This window comes from Semicossyphus pulcher, unplaced genomic scaffold (genome assembly GCF_022749685.1).
Source record: "Semicossyphus pulcher isolate SPU_LCO1_2020_fin unplaced genomic scaffold, fSemPul1.0.p SCAF_11, whole genome shotgun sequence".
NCBI lineage: Eukaryota > Metazoa > Chordata > Actinopteri > Labriformes > Labridae > Semicossyphus > Semicossyphus pulcher.
In genome coordinates, this window is record NW_027211615.1 from 16,375,467 (window position 1) to 16,394,554 (window position 19,088).

General features: G+C 43.7%; 1 protein-coding gene across 2 annotated transcripts in view; it reads right to left on the bottom strand.

Annotated features, from left to right (window-relative positions):
* ino80 (INO80 complex ATPase subunit) overlaps positions 1-18,826 on the bottom strand; it is a 40,385-nt gene extending 21,559 nt beyond the window's left edge. Inside the window, exons 1-27 of one of the 2 annotated variants that reach the window (XM_069657246.1) lie at positions 18,729-18,826; positions 16,898-16,962; positions 16,345-16,536; positions 16,004-16,164; positions 15,788-15,855; positions 15,487-15,633; positions 15,234-15,354; positions 14,928-15,133; positions 14,748-14,801; positions 14,352-14,555; positions 13,150-13,354; positions 12,889-12,956; positions 12,556-12,777; positions 12,335-12,415; positions 11,866-11,961; positions 11,147-11,206; positions 10,886-11,028; positions 9,691-9,775; positions 9,477-9,594; positions 9,214-9,299; positions 7,234-7,401; positions 6,769-6,902; positions 6,515-6,582; positions 5,894-5,987; positions 5,439-5,643; positions 1,329-1,469; positions 469-694 (exon numbers count right to left, since the gene is read on the bottom strand). In XM_069657246.1, coding sequence (XP_069513347.1) covers positions 469-694; positions 1,329-1,469; positions 5,439-5,643; positions 5,894-5,987; positions 6,515-6,582; positions 6,769-6,902; positions 7,234-7,401; positions 9,214-9,299; positions 9,477-9,594; positions 9,691-9,775; positions 10,886-11,028; positions 11,147-11,206; positions 11,866-11,961; positions 12,335-12,415; positions 12,556-12,777; positions 12,889-12,956; positions 13,150-13,354; positions 14,352-14,555; positions 14,748-14,801; positions 14,928-15,133; positions 15,234-15,354; positions 15,487-15,633; positions 15,788-15,855; positions 16,004-16,164; positions 16,345-16,496 — 3,313 coding nt within the window. In that variant the 5' untranslated portion in view covers positions 16,497-16,536; positions 16,898-16,962; positions 18,729-18,826. Of the gene's footprint in view, positions 1-468; positions 695-1,328; positions 1,470-5,438; positions 5,644-5,893; positions 5,988-6,514; positions 6,583-6,768; positions 6,903-7,233; positions 7,402-9,213; positions 9,300-9,476; positions 9,595-9,690; positions 9,776-10,885; positions 11,029-11,146; positions 11,207-11,865; positions 11,962-12,334; positions 12,416-12,555; positions 12,778-12,888; positions 12,957-13,149; positions 13,355-14,351; positions 14,556-14,747; positions 14,802-14,927; positions 15,134-15,233; positions 15,355-15,486; positions 15,634-15,787; positions 15,856-15,997; positions 16,165-16,344; positions 16,537-16,897; positions 16,963-18,728 lie in introns of both variants that reach the window. The other variant, XM_069657245.1, reaches the window with a different exon arrangement.
* Between the last annotated feature and the right edge of the window lie 262 nt (positions 18,827-19,088).

A 19,088-nucleotide genomic window follows, 5' to 3' on the forward strand; every position in this document is an offset into this window, starting at 1 on the left:
TCTCACCCTGCACATCCATCAGGCATCTGAACTCTGGCAGCGAATCAACTCCCGCTCCGCTCCAGCTGACCCTCACCTCAGCAGAGCCGAGCTCTTCCGATAAAGCGCACACGTATGCCCACGTACACCCACAAGCCTGTGTTCACACCTCAATGGAAAATCGCTGGTATGTGTTTACAGGAGGGAACTGTTGCAATAGAATTTATTTCGGCTTTAGATTGTGAGGGATCGGCTGCCTGACAGACGGACAGGCGGTGACAGAGGAGGGTGATGTGCCCGGCTCTGAACTACTGACCCTGTGCTGGCCTCTGTAGACTCTCCCACGGGTCTGTATTTCAAACTCCTGTCATAAACTGGAAATCCAGTTTGAAAAACTGTCTACTGATCTTTGAGCCTAGGAAATGTGTTACCCTGTAGCTACATCAGGTTAGCATCTGTGTGAGCTACAACGAAGCGCAAAGCTCCTACCAGGTATCCGAATGAAGGACCATCCGTGTCGCGGGTAGAGCGCCATCACGCCCCCGGGGCGCTGTGAGGCGAAGGTGTTTGCCCTCGTGCACCAGTCCGAGGCGAGTTCAGGGGAGCCGTAGAGGAAGCACTGTTTGAAGACGGTGCCCCCTCCCGCTCGCGTCACCCGCCACTCATACTCCGCGCTCCGGTCGTCACAATAACGCTCCATGGGAACTGCTGTCACCTAGGAAACCAAAGAGAAAGATATGGGTTTGCTATATTTGAAACAAAAGAGGATATTGTGTGCATGAGAGAGAGAAGGAGGATCTCATGTTGACATGTTTATTACAGCTTTTGTTTGTTGTTTAAAACATTAGCTTTTGTTTGCATCTGACTATTTTCATCTTTTAAACAATCATCTTAAAAAACCACAGACAAATAAACCAAATATACCAGCTGTTTTTTTTACTGAATCAGCAGGTTCTATATGTGTGCATGTGTGTGTGTTTGTATAGGAAGAGGGCAAGAGGAAGCTTAAGAACTCATGGCCCTGAGTAAGAAGCCCTTTTTTTAGAGCCTGTTTGTTTTAAATGCAGCTGGAAGCCGCAGCGGTCTCCCCCCCACACCCCAACCACACACAGTCACACAAACACACGCACTTTGCAGACAGGACTCGCTCATTGTTGAAAGCCTACAAAGGCAATGTGCACAGAGCTTCCCTCTTCCCTTTCCACGACCACCCAAATGCTTATATGTCTCACACGGGCCAGCAATCACACACACACATAAGTACACAGAGGATGTGCAAGAGTGCCTTTTTGGGCCACTTGCTACTCTTAGACGTACAAAAAGGCAGACACCCACACACACACACATACCCTGGGTGTGGCAGCTAGCAGGAACTTGGGTGGCAGCGTGGGCTGGCAGGGCCGCAGAGAGGAGGCGGCGGAGCGTCGACTGTGGATGGTAACGTCTGTGTGTCCCATCACGCCGGGCCTGAAGGCGGTGAACACTATATCCTGAAACACACAAAATAATCTAGATTATTGTTTCATTAAGAGCAAATTCACCAATACAGTGATTATATAATCATATAATATAAATAAGCAACACATGTAAGAGATGCAGCACAGCAGAGTTAAACAAACTGCAGCCTGCAGAGGTTACTGAGTGCAGCGCTCATGTTTCTACATAAGCTGTTCTGACATAATATTTAGGTTTCATTGGCTGCATGCCTGTTATATTATATTTCAGCCAAATGTCCAAATGTTAAGTCAAATGTATGATTATGCAGCTTATATGATGCACATGTCACAGGAGAGACTGCACTCCTGCTGCTTATGTCATCTTTTCTGCACAGGCTTTTTGGCCTGACAGACCACAAATTCCTGGTTAAGGTTGATGCTGATGACCAAATGATGAATGACTCAGGTATGAGGCAGGGGTAGATGTGAGATGATGTATCTAAAAGTTGTGTGCATGTCTCGGTGTGATGTGTGACAGCACAATAAGATGGATACACAGTGCCATCTAATGGCAGAGTGAGGAGAGGTATTCTCCACCGTGAGAGAGCAAGTTCTCATTTCTCTACTTCATTGGCCAAAGCATGTGACTTCACATCAATGCACCTACAGATACACGGTTACAGGTTTATATTAGAGCAGTTTACCCATAGGAAGCTGATGATAGGAGCTTTAGGCAGTAAATTGTTAATTAAATTTGTAACTGATCAGATTTCATTGTGTATTCATTTTAGCCAGTGCAAACATGGTATCAATGCAAATTAAAGTAGAGTATGTCTTTTGTGTGGCAGTCATGCACTGTAGCTTAGAAAATGCAGGATGAACAAAGGGCAAGAAAAAAAGAATGAGGTTAAGTGACAACTAAAAAAAACAAAGGTAAAACAGAGATGAGAGTGAGATATCGGGATGGGAATTACAGGGTAATGATAGGATACGGTACAGTACGGTACGGTACGGCATGATATGGTATGGTGCAGTATGGAGCGATGTGGTGCGGTACGGCATGATACGGTATGGTATGATACGGCATGATACGGTGCAGTACGATACGATACGTTTCGGTACGATACGATACGGCATATGGTACGGTACAGTACAGTACAGTACTGCATGATACGGTACGGTACAGTACGATACGATACGGCATGATACGGTACGGTGCAATGCAGCATGATATGGTGCGGTACGGTACGATATGGTACGGTACGATATGGTACGGTGCGATGCAGCATGATATGGTGCGGTTCGGCATGATACGGTACGGTACGATATGGTACGGTGCGATATGGTACGGTGAGATGCAGCATGATATGGTGCGGTTCGGCATGATACGGTACGGTACGATATGGTACGGTACGATGCAGCATGATATGGTGCGGTACGGTACGATATGGTACGGTGCGATGCAGCATGATATGGTGCGGTTCGGCATGATACGGTACGGTACGATATGGTACAGTGCGATGCAGCATGATATGGTGCGGTACGGTACGATATGGTACGGTGCGATGCAGCATGATATGGTGCGATGCAGCATGATATGGTGCGATACGGTACGATATGGTACGGTGAGATGCAGCATGATACGGTACGGTACAATATGGTACGGTGAGATGCAGCATGATATGGTGCGGTACGGTACGATATGGTACGGTGCGATGCAGCATGATATGGTGCGGTACGGTACGATATGGTACGGTGAGATGCAGCATGATATGGTGCGGTACGGTACGATATGGTACGGTGCGATGCAGCATGATATGGTGCGGTACGGTACGATATGGTACGGTGAGATGCAGCATGATACGGTACGGTACAATATGGTACGGTGAGATGCAGCATGATATGGTGCGGTACGGTACGATATGGTACGGTGAGATGCAGCATGATATGGTGCGGTACGGTACGATATGGTACAGTGAGATGCAGCATGATATGGTGCGGTGCGGCATGATACGGTACGGTACAATATGGTACGGTGCGATGCAGCATGATATGGTGCGGTACGGCATGATACAGTACGGTAGGTTAGGTACGATACAGTACAATACGATATGCGGCCCACGATACAGCAATTCTCTAATAATCATATAATGAGTGATAATTCACGTTCCCCTCATTCATGTCATAAGCATCCCCGCGAGGAGTCATGAAGTAGTGACGCGGTGCGAAATCTGTTTAGAGCCCTGATTATTTGTATCCCTGAGTCAGGACGATGATATATTGCCATATCAATATTTTGTCACACCCCTAGTGAGATATATACAAAACACACTGACAGCCCTTCATGCTCTATAATAAAACAAATACAATAAAATATACAGTATATCCGAATATCAGACATGTGAAAAACCTTTTGATTGGTGTTTCATATTGGGATGGACAGAGAGAGAGAGACTGCTACAGAAGGACAGAGAGCCCATTTGAAGCCGTGCCCCAGAGCTATAAGAGTAAAAAATGCACAGGAGCTCCTCAGAGCTGCCTTGTTCTCTCAATTCCTCAACAGGAGCAGCAGGATATCTGAAAGCAACGCTGAGCATACTGTTAAAGTACACAGCCTGAGAGAGAGATGAGCCAAGCTGAGAGAAGCGGCATTGTGTGCCAGCTACACGCAGCTTCAAAAGAAAAAACGAGCAGTTGAAAGAAGTTGCTTTAAACTGTGGGGGTGAGTGATTTCTTGAAGCTGCAGTGGGAGTCTGGGGTCAGCGTGGAGCGTACAGTATATACATGCAGTATTAGCTCCCCAGGTGTCTGAAAGTTTCTCTCCGTCTCTCGTATTTGAACTTTCTTCTTGGATTTTTCTGCTCTTTTGTTGCTGAAGCCGCTCCAGGGGGGAACCTAAGACGGTCGGCAGCTGCCTGACTCAGCGCGGTGAGGCCAGGAGAGGAAGAGGAGGATGGAATTACACCAACGGCAGTTTCTCTTGAGGATTTTCCACCCAACAAATTAAGCTTCTGCCAATGGATAATTGTCGTAGGGTGAAGGATTTAATAGGATGTTTTTAAATGATCAATGCTTTTTTAGCACTTTTTTTTGCAGAAGTCACTAAGCAGTGTATCTGCAGGCTGCAGCTGTTCGAAAGTTGTCTGTATATTTGGACTGGCAGCAACACTTCGTCTCCCCTCTACTTACAATTAGGTTTTCTATATTGCCAAATAACACAAAAAAACAAAGGAAATATGTGCCGTCTAAATGTAACCCTGCAGTTCTCAGCTGCAGAATCCAAAACAGATGAAAGTATTTGAATGCAGCTAAAAGCAACTGTGGTGCGCCAAATTTATCCTCAACCAGAATAGAAACAAAAACAAAGTAGTGCTCATTTCCAGATCTTACAGCGTCTCCCATCCAGATTCTGTAATAACACTAACGTGTTCTCAGAGCAACGTTTCCTGTAAGTATTATAGCTTATGAGGTGCTGAAAGGACAGCGGTCAGCCAGAGTGGTTTAACGCGCAATATCCTTTAGAAATAGGAGATGTATGTCTGTTTATAATGCATCAATTTGCATGCCAGATAAAGACCAATCGGCTTTCATTCCATATTACAGATCTGCACAGATAGAGGAGAACCTGATCTGGAAGGCTGACTAAAAATGTTTCAGGAAATCAGCATAAATTGGCCTTCAAATCATAGACTCCGTTTTCTGATCTTAAAAATGAGACTTTCCTCTTCCTGTTAGAGAGAAGAAGGAAAGATGGACGCCGGTCTGCACACACCCTGGAGAAATACAGAGCGAGAGAGAGGACAGGGTTACTGGGTCACTGGCCTTCAGCGGGATTGGGTTCCACCCTGGATCCCCGAGGAGGGAGAGGAAGCCCGGGGCAGAGAGCAAGCTGTGTGGCCAAACACTGACTGATGCTCAGGGGAAAAATTCTGCATCATCAGCCCCGCATGCCTCACTACTGGAGGTCTGTCACAGATGCAGATGGCTTTTCAAAGGGGTTCCTGTGTGTCTAGTGTGTCTTACCTGAAGGGCAGAACTCGTGTGTGTGTTTGGGAAACTGGTGGGTCTGTTCAGCCACAGAATAAGGTCCTTGCGAGACAGACACTTTAACCTCCCTCTGTCCCCCTCTAAGTCTCTGGGTGTCTCCTGATTCTCTTCTTCAAGGCCGAACAGGCGTTGATAGTGGAGCCGATACGCAGATTTGAGGGACAGAAAAAGGGCTAACCATCTGTGAAGGAAAATAGCATTCGATATTTAATGTATCCATCCACTATCACCATGACTACTGTAAAAAGACGTCCATAATTAATGATCAGACTTTGAGTCAGATACAGCACAGCACCTCCAAAGCACATTTGGAGTCTGGCTAAGAGACATTATGACATCTGGACTTTCTGCTCTTTACTTACTTTCACACTCACTTTATTTGGAATAAAGAGAATGAGAGTAACAGATTTGAAAATGGAAACTGAGCCCACCTCACTAAGGTGCCTTGCAGCATAAGATTGGACATCTCAGCTGGTGACACGTCGATGAAGCGCAGGAAGGAGAAACAGCTTCCTTTGTCATCACCTGGAACAAAAACAACATAAATATTGAGTTAAGTATGAGAGCCAAGACTTAAGGAGAGAAAATATCGACATAAAACAAGTGAGAACACGCAGGATTAAATGATGAAGAAAACAAACTCATTGGGGGGAATTCACATTTGGCTATCCGCTATCTGCTCCATGTCAAGCTCCAGTTCACAAAGCAAACTGCACTGATGATATTCAAGCACAAACACGCCCATAAGGTTTCGCAGATCCGTGCAGTTTGCTCTTGTTTTGAGTCTGATTGTGGAGAGAAGCGGTCTGCACCTCCACTCTCTGCTGCTGCATAGAAAGGGGCCAAATTTGCCCCGAATGTTTGCAAACAGCACCTGAGCACAGAGATGCTGTTTGCTCTACAGCGCACTTTAGGGTGTATTCAACCCTCTCTGTGTGCTTGGAGAATGAGGAGTCTTTTCTGTGTCATTGGCAGGTTTAGAGGGTGCTAAAGCAGCGCAATCCTTTAGTGAATTCCCCCCCTTGATTTATTAACCCTTAATATTTGCTCACCTTTCCTGTGAAAAAGAGACTGCTGGATGTGATTTGGAGAGAAGGGAGACAACAGCACTTGAAGTAACCTGAGGAGGACGTAGAGACAGACAGTTACACTTTATTTGTCCTGTTATGTCCTGTATGAATGAATTAACCAGCATTTCAAATGTAAAACCTTTACAAAACCATCGTAGACATTTTGATTGACCGTTTTTCATGCACAGTGTGTCTGTGAGTGAGTAGGAGTCGGTATCTCTCGTAGAGGAGCTTACTTGTTTTTGGCCTGGTTCTGTGCGTGGATGAGGCCATGGCGGTAGAGGAACTTTGACATGATGTAGGGCTTGAGGTACATGTGGAAAGGAGAGCGAGTTTCCTGGCGCTCAAACAGGTCAGGGTGGTTACACACCTACACACAAGCACAACACAGACAGTGTGCTTAGAAGAAGAGGAAAAAAGAACCACCACTACTTGTGCTTCTTTTAAGACTGCCAATTCACTACAAGTCGTACAGCTTGAATTTTGCTCCAGCAAATAAAATGCAGCGCTGTTGTTATTACTGGAACTTTAAAACTCCCCTGGAAATTCACTGTGGAGGAAAATATTGAGAGTTTTGATAATATGATACTTAAAATGATCCTCAAATCGTTAACAGAAATAACTGCCATTAATCATCCTGATTGCCGCATCTGACAAAATAATTAAGACTCGTCTAGTTGCACTTCATTCTGTTTGTGTACCTTTCTGAACTGCATGACCAGGTTCATGAGGGAGGAGGTGGTGCTGTGGGACTGCTGGGCCGTGCCCATGGAGGACTGCAGCAGATCCTCGATGGAGATCTTGTTTCTCAGAGCCTGGTAGAGCAACCTCTGCCGGGACGTCAGCTGGCAGTAGGTCAGGATCTCGATCTGTAGAGGGAGAGGGGGAGGAAAGAGTCTCAATATTCAGATTCACACACAAAGCTGCCAGAAGAGGCCAAAAGAAAGAGCTGTTAAAAGCTACATCATAATTAATGTGTCCCTCCAGGGTTTTGCAGGCTGTTGCTGTGATTGTTGTGGCCTGAAATGCTGATTTTGCAGCAGATTTTTGGAAACGTTGCAATGCAAGTTGCTGTGTTTTTCAAGCTTTTATAAAGCCATCACTTCCAGTCAATTTCAGTGTTAAAATGCCAAATAAAATGTAAAAAAAATGTAATAAAACTAAAAGAAATTACCATGGAATAGTAATTTCACACTGTGCAAGCTTATTTCAATACTGCCCAAAGAAGAATCTGCACATTATTTATTACATTTATGCTGTTCTACTTGTTATTTCTGGTGCTACGCTTCTATAAAACAACTGACAAGAGACGTGATTACTGTCTCCCTGTACAAACACTGTTTGAGATCAACACTGACTCCCGTTTGTAACAGAGCCTCTGGATGGTGGAAAGTTAAAGGCACCAGGAAGTGGCTAAGTGAACGGCTACGGTTTTGTTATTATGGATTCACTGTCTCCTTAAAGACACTGTCGTTTGAGGCTGGATCAGGTAGCTCATGAAAGTGAGAAGATTGCACTGGAGCCTTGTTGCTTCACAGCAAATATAAGTACGTCTCTAGCATGCAGCGTTCTGGAGATATTAAAGTGATAACCTCATAAGACTTTTATGTAAATAAACATAACATGCTCGGGAATGACATAAGTCATTGTCTGTAGTTGGCTGTATATATAACAAATGAGGCTACAGTTAAGACAAATGGCTCAGCATTACTGGCTTGTTATTCCACCATTAGAAGCCATAAAGAATTTTCACATGGGCTGAACAAGAAAAAAAAAATGATAGGTGCAGAGCTCATGCCCAACTCAACCCACATTCTTCAAACACACATCAAACTCTCTGCTTTTACCTCCTGTCCTGTTTGTTGAAAGCTGTGAAACCGCACATCAACAAACCATAAAAACCCAACCGTAAACTCTAACCCTGGTTACTGTTGGCTTCATCGTGCAGACAAAACAAGAGAAACCAACAAGAGGGGAGCGCAGGAGGAGAGGAAGTGGGCTGGCAGGGCTGCATGTGTGTCTGAGCGGGGGAAAGTGAAAAAGACAGATGTGTGGGAGCCGTGAACTCTGACTCTGTGTGCGGAGGCTCCCACAGTGTGTGAGTGAGTATGTGCGCGCCGCGTGTGACAGCGAGAGACCCCGAGTCCAACATCTGTCATGAGGATCTGCCAGCGCAGGCATCGCTCACAAGCTTATTACAACACTGTCAGTGTCAATAAGGTGGACAGTGGGGAGGATATAGGGAGGGAGCAGGTTTCAACAGGAGAGGAAAGAATAAAGGGTGACATGGTTTTGACCAATGACTGTATATAAAGATGGGTGACGCCAAAATAGCCCCCCAAGGCAGGCGCTGCCATCTTGGGAGGGGGCGATAGAGATGTTTTGGCTTCACTTTTAGGGAGCTGTCATGTCGTCCATCTTTTTATACAATCTATGGTATTAAAAAATATTATTCTAAATATTATTTATTTTTTATTTTTTTTGGAAGACTGTTCCATAAACTTGACAGTTGGATTTTTTCAATTTCATCCTATAATTTACCAATTTTTTAACCGTTAATGTAATAATAGTAGCAGCTAGTTTTGTCTCGTAAAAACTGTGGATCGCCGTCACTTCCAACTTCCGATTTCTTTCTGGAAGAAAAGCTGGAGCAACACAGAGAGGAAAGTTTGCTCCTGTACCTTGTCGGAGAGCTCATTTTCCACGTCCTTCTTGATTCTCCTCAGCATGAAAGGCTTCAGGATCATGTGCAGTCTGGAAAGCTGATCTGAAACACAAACATCAAACGATTATTTCACCACAGAACAAATCACATGCAACAGCGAGCAGAGATAACATTTCAATGCTGGCAAACACATGACAGAATTTCCGTGCAAATAAATGAAAAAATCTTAAGTGCTGTTGGCTGGAAAGTTGAGCAAGCGTCTGAGAGAGTTGTACTCACTCTCGTCGATGGCGGACTTGTTTTCAGCGTGGCTCTCGATGTCCTTGGAGAACCACTCGTTAAACTCTTCGTGGGAATCGAACAATGTAGGCATGATGAAGTGCAGCAGGGCCCACAGCTGAGAGACGGCAATAACACACGGTCGTCAACAGTTCTGTCATGCTCACATGAACACACTCCATTGCCAGCACACACACACACACACACTGCTCACCTCAGCCATGGTGTTCTGGATGGGCGTCCCGGTGAGCAGCAGTCTGTTTCGACACTGGAACTGCAGAAGGATTTTCCACCGAACGCTGAAAAGGAAAGCAACATAAGTTTATCCTCTTAATGTAACAGTTAACAGTGCTGTAATCCTACCAATAACTCAAACTGTCAAACACTGTTATACTATGTGGCTGTGTTTATTCACGTTTCAAACCTTTTCAAAACACTCTTTTTTAGGCCGGTGTCCAACAATGACCATGACCATACTTATGTAGATTAAAGATGCACTGCTTCTTTCAAAGTTGTTCTTCCCGTCACTTTTTGATGATTTCTGCATGTTTGAATCAATTTATTACAAATTACATATCAGACCTATTTAAAAAACATCTGGATTTATTTGTTCATTTTGGCACTGTACATAAATTAACTTTTTTTTTGTAAAGATAATTTTTTTGGCCTTTGCCTTTCTTGGATAGGAAAGTGGGTATTGACTGAGTTGGAAATATGGGAAGAGAGAATGGGTCAGGGTCGAAACCCGGGGATGCTGCCTCAAGGGCTGCGCCTCTGTACATAGGACGTGCGCCTCAACCACTTAGCTAAATCGCCACCTCGACATAAATCAATTTAAAGAGATTTGAAATTAGAGATATCAGTATTGGTATCAGCCTCTGATTCAGCCTAAAATGTGGTATCTGGTATTGCAGAGTATCCCAGTCAATGCACCAACCTGATTAAATAACCAATTAGCACCAAAAAAATCAACTGGTTTGAGGTCAATTATTGCCACAATAAAAATAATCAACAGTGTGATTCTAGCAAAGAGTTATGTTCGTCAAAGCTAGCAAATTGTTAGCAGTGTTTTTCCACCAATATTATGTTTGTTTGTTTTTCATCACACTAGTATTGAAGAAGGAACTTGGTAACATCTCTACTTGAAGCTCACAGATGAATTATATATTGTCAGATGCTTTTTGTGTAGTTAGTAAAGCAGTACATATGAAGTTAATCAGAAATGTGTGTTTATTTGCTAAAATAAGTGACTGAATCTGGGACAGGAACAATGACACTAAGTTAATAGAACTTAAAGAAAGTTTGTAAAGTGTATGTTAAAAATATAAATGTTTATATGTAATCATAGCAAGTGGGCAGAAAAAGTATCAACACACTATCTACCATAGCAACCATATTCATGTTTTTACCTGGTGCTGCTCTTCAGAGCCTGGGCCTCGTCCAGGACCATGTACTGCCACTTGACCCTCTGGAAGTACTTGACGTCCTGGACCACCAGCTGGTAGCTCGTGATCACCACATGGAAAGGTGCGTTTTGGGTGTAAAGGGTTTTCTGTTCAAACGTTGACAAAACATAGAGACAGTTTATTTTTTTGTTTGTTTTTTGAAGTATTATTTTCTTCATTATGCAATTCATAAGCTGTTACTTTCAGATAATATCTCTTCCTTACCTGGCTCCAAAATTTCCGAATCACTTTGCGATCATGAGGATTCCCCCAGTACGGCAACACCTGACAAAAGAATGCAAGAGTCATTTATTTACGCAGAAAAATGATCACTTGCGTGTGAATCCATTTCACCGAAACCTAAACTGAAACCTTTAACACTAACACTGAGCTCGCTGATGTTCCCAGAGGAGCATTCAGGCATAGTATCATGTATGAATCACTGCTTTGGTTGTTGAGTTGTTGATGTAAAATGTAATGGGAAAAGATTTACACATCATTACATCAGTCGTCGCACTCTGGTGTTCCATTGTTTTCAGTCAGTCTTGCTTTGAGTGTTCAGGAAGCTTATCTCCAAATTGTGTAATAGGGTCTTTTCACAGCTCATTAGCAACACAGACTGGGTTTGATTTATTCTCAAACTTGTGGAGAAAACGAGAATAGTTGAGCGCTGAACAAAGAGTTATGTACAGTATGATGTAGTGTGTGTGTGTGTGTGTGTGTGAGAGAGAGAGAGAGTGCACTCAGGCAGGGCTGACAAACTGATGTGTTTGACTAATGGCTTTTCGACAAACGGAAGAAGACGACAATAAAAGTATTAACAGCTTTGCACTAGTACAACACTGCCCCCTAATGGATACTTCTGGATGTGCATTCTAGATAGATTTTTGACAGGATTTCTTACAATGGAAACGTTACTGCAGGTGTTTCCGTCGGATACTCACCTTGAATTTGGGCACAAAGCGAGTGAACTCCTGGTGCCAGTTGTTGAGAGTGGATGCAGGAGAGATGATCAGAAATGGTCCCCAGATGTTGTCTCTCTGAGCAGAAACAGACGAGAGAAGAGATCATCAGCCGCCGCAGCAGGTAGATTTGGTAAGGAAGTATGAGCACCCAATAACAGGAAGCCTGCACGCGTCCTTTTGCCAGCGATAGCTCGACACCAAAAGGAACAACATTTCCCCTAAATTCCACATTTTATGCTTTGGGTGTTTTGAGACCAAACATTCTAAAGAGCTGCCAAATCAGCGACGCTAATGTAATAAGTCATGGGAGGCTTTTGATAAAAAAAAGGCTTAAAAGGATGCAGGTGCACAAAAAAGCTGGATGTTATTAACAACACAATTGAATTTTTCACAAAGCTTTTTTGGAAGTGTGTGGTGAATGAAACCCTTTGTTCTGGTGCTCTCTCACCTCTGCCAGGTGCGCCAACAGGGCGATACTCTGAACCGTCTTCCCCAGTCCCATCTCGTCTGCCAGGATTCCATTGATTCCCTGCAGAGAAAGAAGAAAACAAATGTCATACAAGGCTTCTAGTGCCAATAAAAACAACCTGCAGTGACAGTGAAACAAACCAAAACAAAGAAATGTTTCCATGAATCAAAGAACAAAATGCCACAGAGAGACATGCGTACCTGTTCATAGAGGTTGGCCAGCCAGTTCATGCCCTTGAGTTGGTAACCCTTGAGTTTGCCGTTGAAGATGGTGGGCTGAGGAATTTCTTCACCCGCATGGATGGACGGGTTGGAAAGGCTGTAGCTCTCTCCGAACCCAGAGCCGGCACCCAAAGAGGAGCCGCAAGCTGTGTTCAACGACGCGCTGCGGCTGTCCTTAGCCTCCTCATCAAACATGCGCGTCTACAGGGAGAGATGGGAGACATTAGCACAGCGTAGACGGGGTGTGTGTGTGTGTGTGGGGGGGGGGGGGGGGATGAGAGCATGTCAGAGGCTGTGATTGCAACAACTCACTCTCTCTTGATGAATCTGGTAGGCTTCTTTGGCATTCCTCAAGGCCTGGGACTTATAGTGTTCACTGTCTGAAATCACAGGTCATAAACTTAAGCAAAATAATCTAAGTCAATCACACATTTATTTCACATACATGAGAGCAAACACGTGACATATTCTCCACAGATAGAAAAGAGTCCAAAGACGCACTTCAAATATACAAAGCCAAGCATCACCATTGAGTCACTAACTGATTCTGCTCCAGTAGCAGAATAAACATACCATAGTCCTCCTGTCCCATGTTGACCATTACGCCTCCTCCAATGTCGATCTGTCTCTGAGCCCCAGTGTCGTCCAGCTTACTCAGAATTTCCTCCTGTGCCGTATCCCCCTCTGGACCCGCCATGCTGGCTTTCCCGCTCATGAAATGAGCATACAGCTCGGTCTGTGTGATGAGGAAGTTCAGTTTACGCTGCTGACGCTTTGCCTGCAAGAGGGAAAGCAGAGACAAGAAGAGCATGTTTTTATTTCACCTCTAGAGTTGTTTAGTGTAATTCTTTCCATTTTAAAACTCTTAGTCAAAGCATTTTCTTAGGGGTGTCGGTTTAGGTTAGCGGTTAAATTGGCGGCTCATGTACAGAGGCAACAGTCGATGCAGCAGCCCAGGTTAGACTCCCACCCTCGGCCCTTTGCCGTGTGTTATCCCCATTCTCTCTTCCCCTGATTCAACACAACACAATCCACTGTCCTCTCTATCAATAAAGGCATGATCTCTATTTACAGGCAGGGATGTGGATTGTAGGGGTGGCATGTGTTGTGGTGTCTGTTTGTACTACTACGCTTGTAATATTGACCAATTGCGTATCAGCAGGCTGCAGCGTATGCAGGTCCGTGTGGAGAACAAAAGCAGGCGGAACGTAATGTGTCGTAATGACATCCCGGCTCCCATCAGCATCATCTGATGACGATCTACCTTCTTATTGATCTCTATAAACAGACATCTGCATGCTAACAGCTAACAATCAGTTCTAGATCAAAAATTCAACTTGAGATAAATTCCCCTGACGCTGTTTCAAGAAAGCCGTTCAGCATAGATTTCCTGACTTCCTAGAATGCATCACATTCTAGGAATGCATTTTAAAAATATTTTTCTTCTCCTCCTGAGGACAGACCTGAAAAAGCTTCATTTGAATTTTTATTAATCTGCATCATGATTTTGAAATTTCTGCAAAGATAAGACCTGTTAATTAAAATAAATCACAAGAAAAACGGTTTCTTCTTCTGTAAACAATGCAACACGCGGATGTCTTGACTGGGAATTTATCGCTAACCGCTGGCTAAACCGGACACGCCCGGTATGTTCACCTCAGAGGCTATATCGACTTAGACTATAGCTGATGGGCTACAAGATTGATAAAAGTCCTTAAAAATTTGAAGTAGAAAGCAAAAGCTAAGAAAGATCCCTTAATGTCCGCTCCACTTACTTCTCTCATCTCTTCATCTAGTTTACGTTGCTCCAGCGCCTCCTTCTCGGCCCTCTTCCTGTGCTCCTTCTCCACTTTGTCATATTTCTTCCAGTAAAGCATCATCTCCTTGGTGAGGCGTCGGGCCCGGGGTAACGTCTCCTTGCAGTTCTTCTGGGCCTGGATTGCTGCACGCCGAACCTCTCTCATGCACTGATGAGCCAACTGAGACAAACAAAACAGAGGTTTAATGTTAAAATACTTACTCTTAAACAATCAGGACATTAAGAGTTAGTGGCACAAGTTATCTAGCAACAAAATAATGTTGATAATGATGTTTTTTCCTCAAAAAAATTTCAAAATAAAATCCATAAAAGCGAAATTTTCAGAACACTGCAGCGGGTACATTTTACGTACCTTTTTAGCATTGGTCAATACTAAGTTCTTAGCGGAGGTCTTCTGCTTGAAAGTCTGGAAAAAAAGGAATAAACAAGATAATAGGACAAATAACCTAAAAAGGGTAATAACCAAATAATTATACATTCATAAGCATTAAATATTGTGGAACATGTTTTCATCAGTGTCATGAATACTAACCTTGGGGATCTCCTTTTTAGCGATGGTGAGCCAGACCTTCCGTCGCCTTGCATTGAGCTGCTCGATGGTGAGATGTTTCTTCTTCACCATGGGAAGCGGAGCATCATGGGAAAACTTTGCAAAGACCTTGGTGACATAGGGCCGGCCCTCATCCAGAAAGTCTCCCTCTCCACGTTTCTTCTTTTTCTTCACCTTTTTCAGTTTGCCTAAAAAGAACACATGATCATTATTTAGTTATTTTTGCCATTGACATGGAAATTATAAACCCTCTTTAAACAGATTTCAAACAACTTCTCTTGTCTGTACCCTTAAATTTCTTCTCATCTTTGATTTTCTTCTTCTTTGGGCCCTGTAGGTGGCGCTGTTGCTCATAGAAGGGGTCATGAGTGGAAAGGAGTCCAGTGCTGTAGTACTGATACTGGTGAAGCTGCAAGTAAAAAAAGAGCAATATTGATGACATGACACAAACATACTGTATGTCAGGTGTTTTCTAAGTAACACTGGGCACTGTATTAATATATGTGTGTGTGTGTGTGTGTGTGTGTGTGTGTGTGTATACCTCTCGGTCAGAGTGGAACTTGCTCTGATGCTGCCGTGTGAAGCGATGTAGCCTTAGCATGTCATGCAGCTCCTCCCGCGACAAACAGAAGTCAGAGTCATCTGAGTCTGTGTCCGAGTCTGTGGTGTCGTCACTCAGCAGGATGCTCTGCAGGAGACAGAGGAAGAGGAACATGCGTAAAGGAAGCTGATGTATATGTGTAGGTATATGGAGCCTCAGAAAGGAGGTAGCATAGCAGTGGAATATTCTGAAAGAGAATACTTATAAACATTGTACAATAGAGAATATGTCTATAACATACCTTCAGCCATTTTCTGTTCTTCTTCAGCTTGGAGAAATTATAGAAACTAGTTTTATCCGCCTTTTGGTCTGTGGAGTTGACATGCAAACATAATCATATACATGTTCAAGAACAATATCTTGCATGAACAGTGAAATTACACTAGTATGGTTGTGCACGTGTAGTAATATGTTAATAACACAAACATGAGTGTTTCTGTATGTTTCTTACCTTTACCTTGCAGCAGCAATCCGTTGAGCGGCTTCCCCTCTGCCAACCCATCCCCTTCCTCACACGGCTCACTCTTTACCGTCAAAGCTGAATGCTGAGTGGAGGGGTCCAGGGAAAGCCCTGTCCCCATTGCACCATCGCTGTCATCACTGTCATCGCTGTCATCACTGGAACATGAGAAATATGAAGCTGTGAGCCCATCCTCCTAATTTACAATCCCTACATCACAGCAGAAGCTATATTTAAGCCACAGCACCTACTGTAACTGATCTTAAAATGTTCTCAGGAACAAATCTGAGTCTATTAGCGAAACCTTAATGCCCTTTGCAACTCCATTTCTACTGTACCTGGTGATGTCCCTGTTGAAGACAGTGGCGGTCTGGCGCAGGAAACTGTCCAACCTCAGGGATCTTTCCAAGCGCTGCAGGTAGAGAGGTTTAGCCAGGCCGGAGCTCCCTGATGCTCCAACCTCCAGCCGGCCGCCCTGCCCGGACGCCATGCAGCACAGACAGCTCTGCCCAGCAGGGCAGCAACTTTTACTGAAGAGAGATCAGTAGAGAAGGAAGGAAAAGGGGCAGGCAGATGCCTCAAGGTCAGAATGAGCAGCACAGGACACTGCTTACTGTAGAGTGAGTAAGGCTCTGCTGTTATATTGCAATTCACCTAAATCACAGCAAGAACTGGAGGTATGAAGGTGCAGACCACTCATAGGATTAGTCTGGAATATGTGGGAGTTACTCTCCTTCCAGCCTGGTTCCACACCTCTCAATCACTGCCTACATCTCAAATTTTGTCATGGTAACAAAATTGGTCACTTAGTCCAAATATAAGACTACTCTCTTCTAATGTATGGGTCTGCAGAATGCTACCAGCAAAATTCAACATAAACAGTGGACCTACCTTCTCAGTAAGGGATGCCATTGTTCTTCATTCCAAGATTAGTTATCAGACAAAGATGAAAACCCCTACAGAAGAAAAACCCACAGTCACAGGCTGATATTCACTTGAAAATATGGTGAGCTAGTTCTTTTTTTTAAATGTTGTGTTTCTGTCTGGAGGGAGTTTATTTTATTGTGAAAAACGAAGAATGCATGTATAGCAAAAGTGCTCGTGGTTTTTCAAATTCTAATATATTTTAAGATTCTCAAAAAAAATAATAAATAATAATAAAGGGAATGCCAACTCCTGCAATACACCTGTACAAGGGAAATAACTAGTGGATGCACGATATTATCGGCACGTTATCGGTATCTGCTGATTATGGCTTGAAAAAAAATCTGCTGATGTCGATGTCATTTTTCTGCCAATATTTTCCACCAATAAAACACTTTAATTATGCCTAAATGCTTGACAATTTACTTAAAAAAGCTTGCCAAAAAAAATGTTACATACAAATAATAAATAACCTAAGTTTAAATAGGTGGAGGACAGGAACAAAAAAAACCTTAGTCCAAGTTTTTCTCATATTGCCCAGTAAATGTGTACATTTTATGAAGCACTGTATTTTTATTTTTGCATCTGCCAGTGGGTCACCACAATAAGAGTAGGAATGATATTAATTCCAATACAGGGGAGACTTGCAATGAGGTGGAAAAAAAACTGTGCCTAATATATCCGTAAAGAAATCGGATATCGGCAAAAAATCCAATATCGTGCATCCCTAGAAATAACTGAATAAACATAACTTTTGTTTTCACCCTGTAAGTGTAACATATTAGCCATTTTACTGTATATTATTTTGATATGAGTGAAATTGGTGTATCTAAAGGTTGGACTAGATGAATTAAATCGTTTCAGTTCACCAACTCTATTATAAATGTTACTTAGAAAAGTATAAATATAGTATTTAAGTTAAAATTTAATTTCTGGTTGCCCAAGTGCTTGTTTTGACAATGAAAGTTGCATTGTACACTTCATTTAGTTGTACCCTGTAATAACCACTCATCACATCTTCACTTGAGTTTCTGAGGCAACTTCACTGCCTCGCGTGCGGGAGGAGGGCGAATATTTTAACAAAGAACGACTTTGGCCTTCTTTTTAACAAGAAGCTGCAAACTGAGAGCTCTTCTATAGTAAATTATATTTATAAGCTTCCTTTGATATCTCGTCCGTTATGTTATGATTAGCTTGCTAGCATATCCAAGCTAGCGTTAGCCGGGACTTGCTAGCTAACCTTGGATTGACGACCGTTAGCGACAGTTAGCTCCCTTCTGTGGAGGCAGCATTGATAGTAAAGGGTCAAGGTGCTGGTTTACGCACACTGACAGCTAACTGGCATCACTAAACATCACTAAATATGTAAATTAGCTTTGATGAGTTGTTTCCTGAACCTTTAGCCTTTGCTTCACAGACTGCCTCTTTGCTATCTCTTGTCTAATTTAGCTTTTCTTCATAGACGTTAGCTCATGTTTTAAGGCTTTTTGACACAGACGTCCTCGTGCACCATTAATATGAAGTATTCAAATCGGCTCTGTCTCTTTAAGGCCACCACCTCCCCGCCTAAACTATGTATTAAGATATGATATTGGTATATTGTCAATAGTTTAACAGGCTAGTCGTGATGCGCCGACAGCAAGGCCCTCCGCCCGCGCCTCTCGTACCCTCGTTGCGGACACGAGCGGGGACTCGGTTGCCTGGTGAACGAATGATCCCCATGTTTTAATTCTTTCTCCCTCCCGGCCATCTTCCCCCATTGCTCCTTCGCCATAACAACCACCATGGAGTCTCTCACCTCGGCCCCGTGTCCCCCTTTTCGCTCTCTCTTCGCTGCTGCCGACTCTCGGTTCTCTGACTCCAAAATGGCGGTTTGAGGCGCCGAGCGAGTCTGTGAGCTTTGAGTCGGCAGCAACAGCAGAGAGGCGGCCACTTTCTGTTACTGAGAGAGCAGGGACACGACGCCATGGCGAGGGTACAGCAAGGAGCAGGCGTTTTAATCAATCACAGAGAGAGGGACGCTCGCATGTCGATGTCTCCGAGGACATGACTGCGGAATGAAATCCAGACAGTAACTGTAACTTAAAGGTGAGGTACACGTCCGCTGTGTGTGCCGTTTTGGACCAGAAATGCACTACAAATTCCCACTCATCGATGA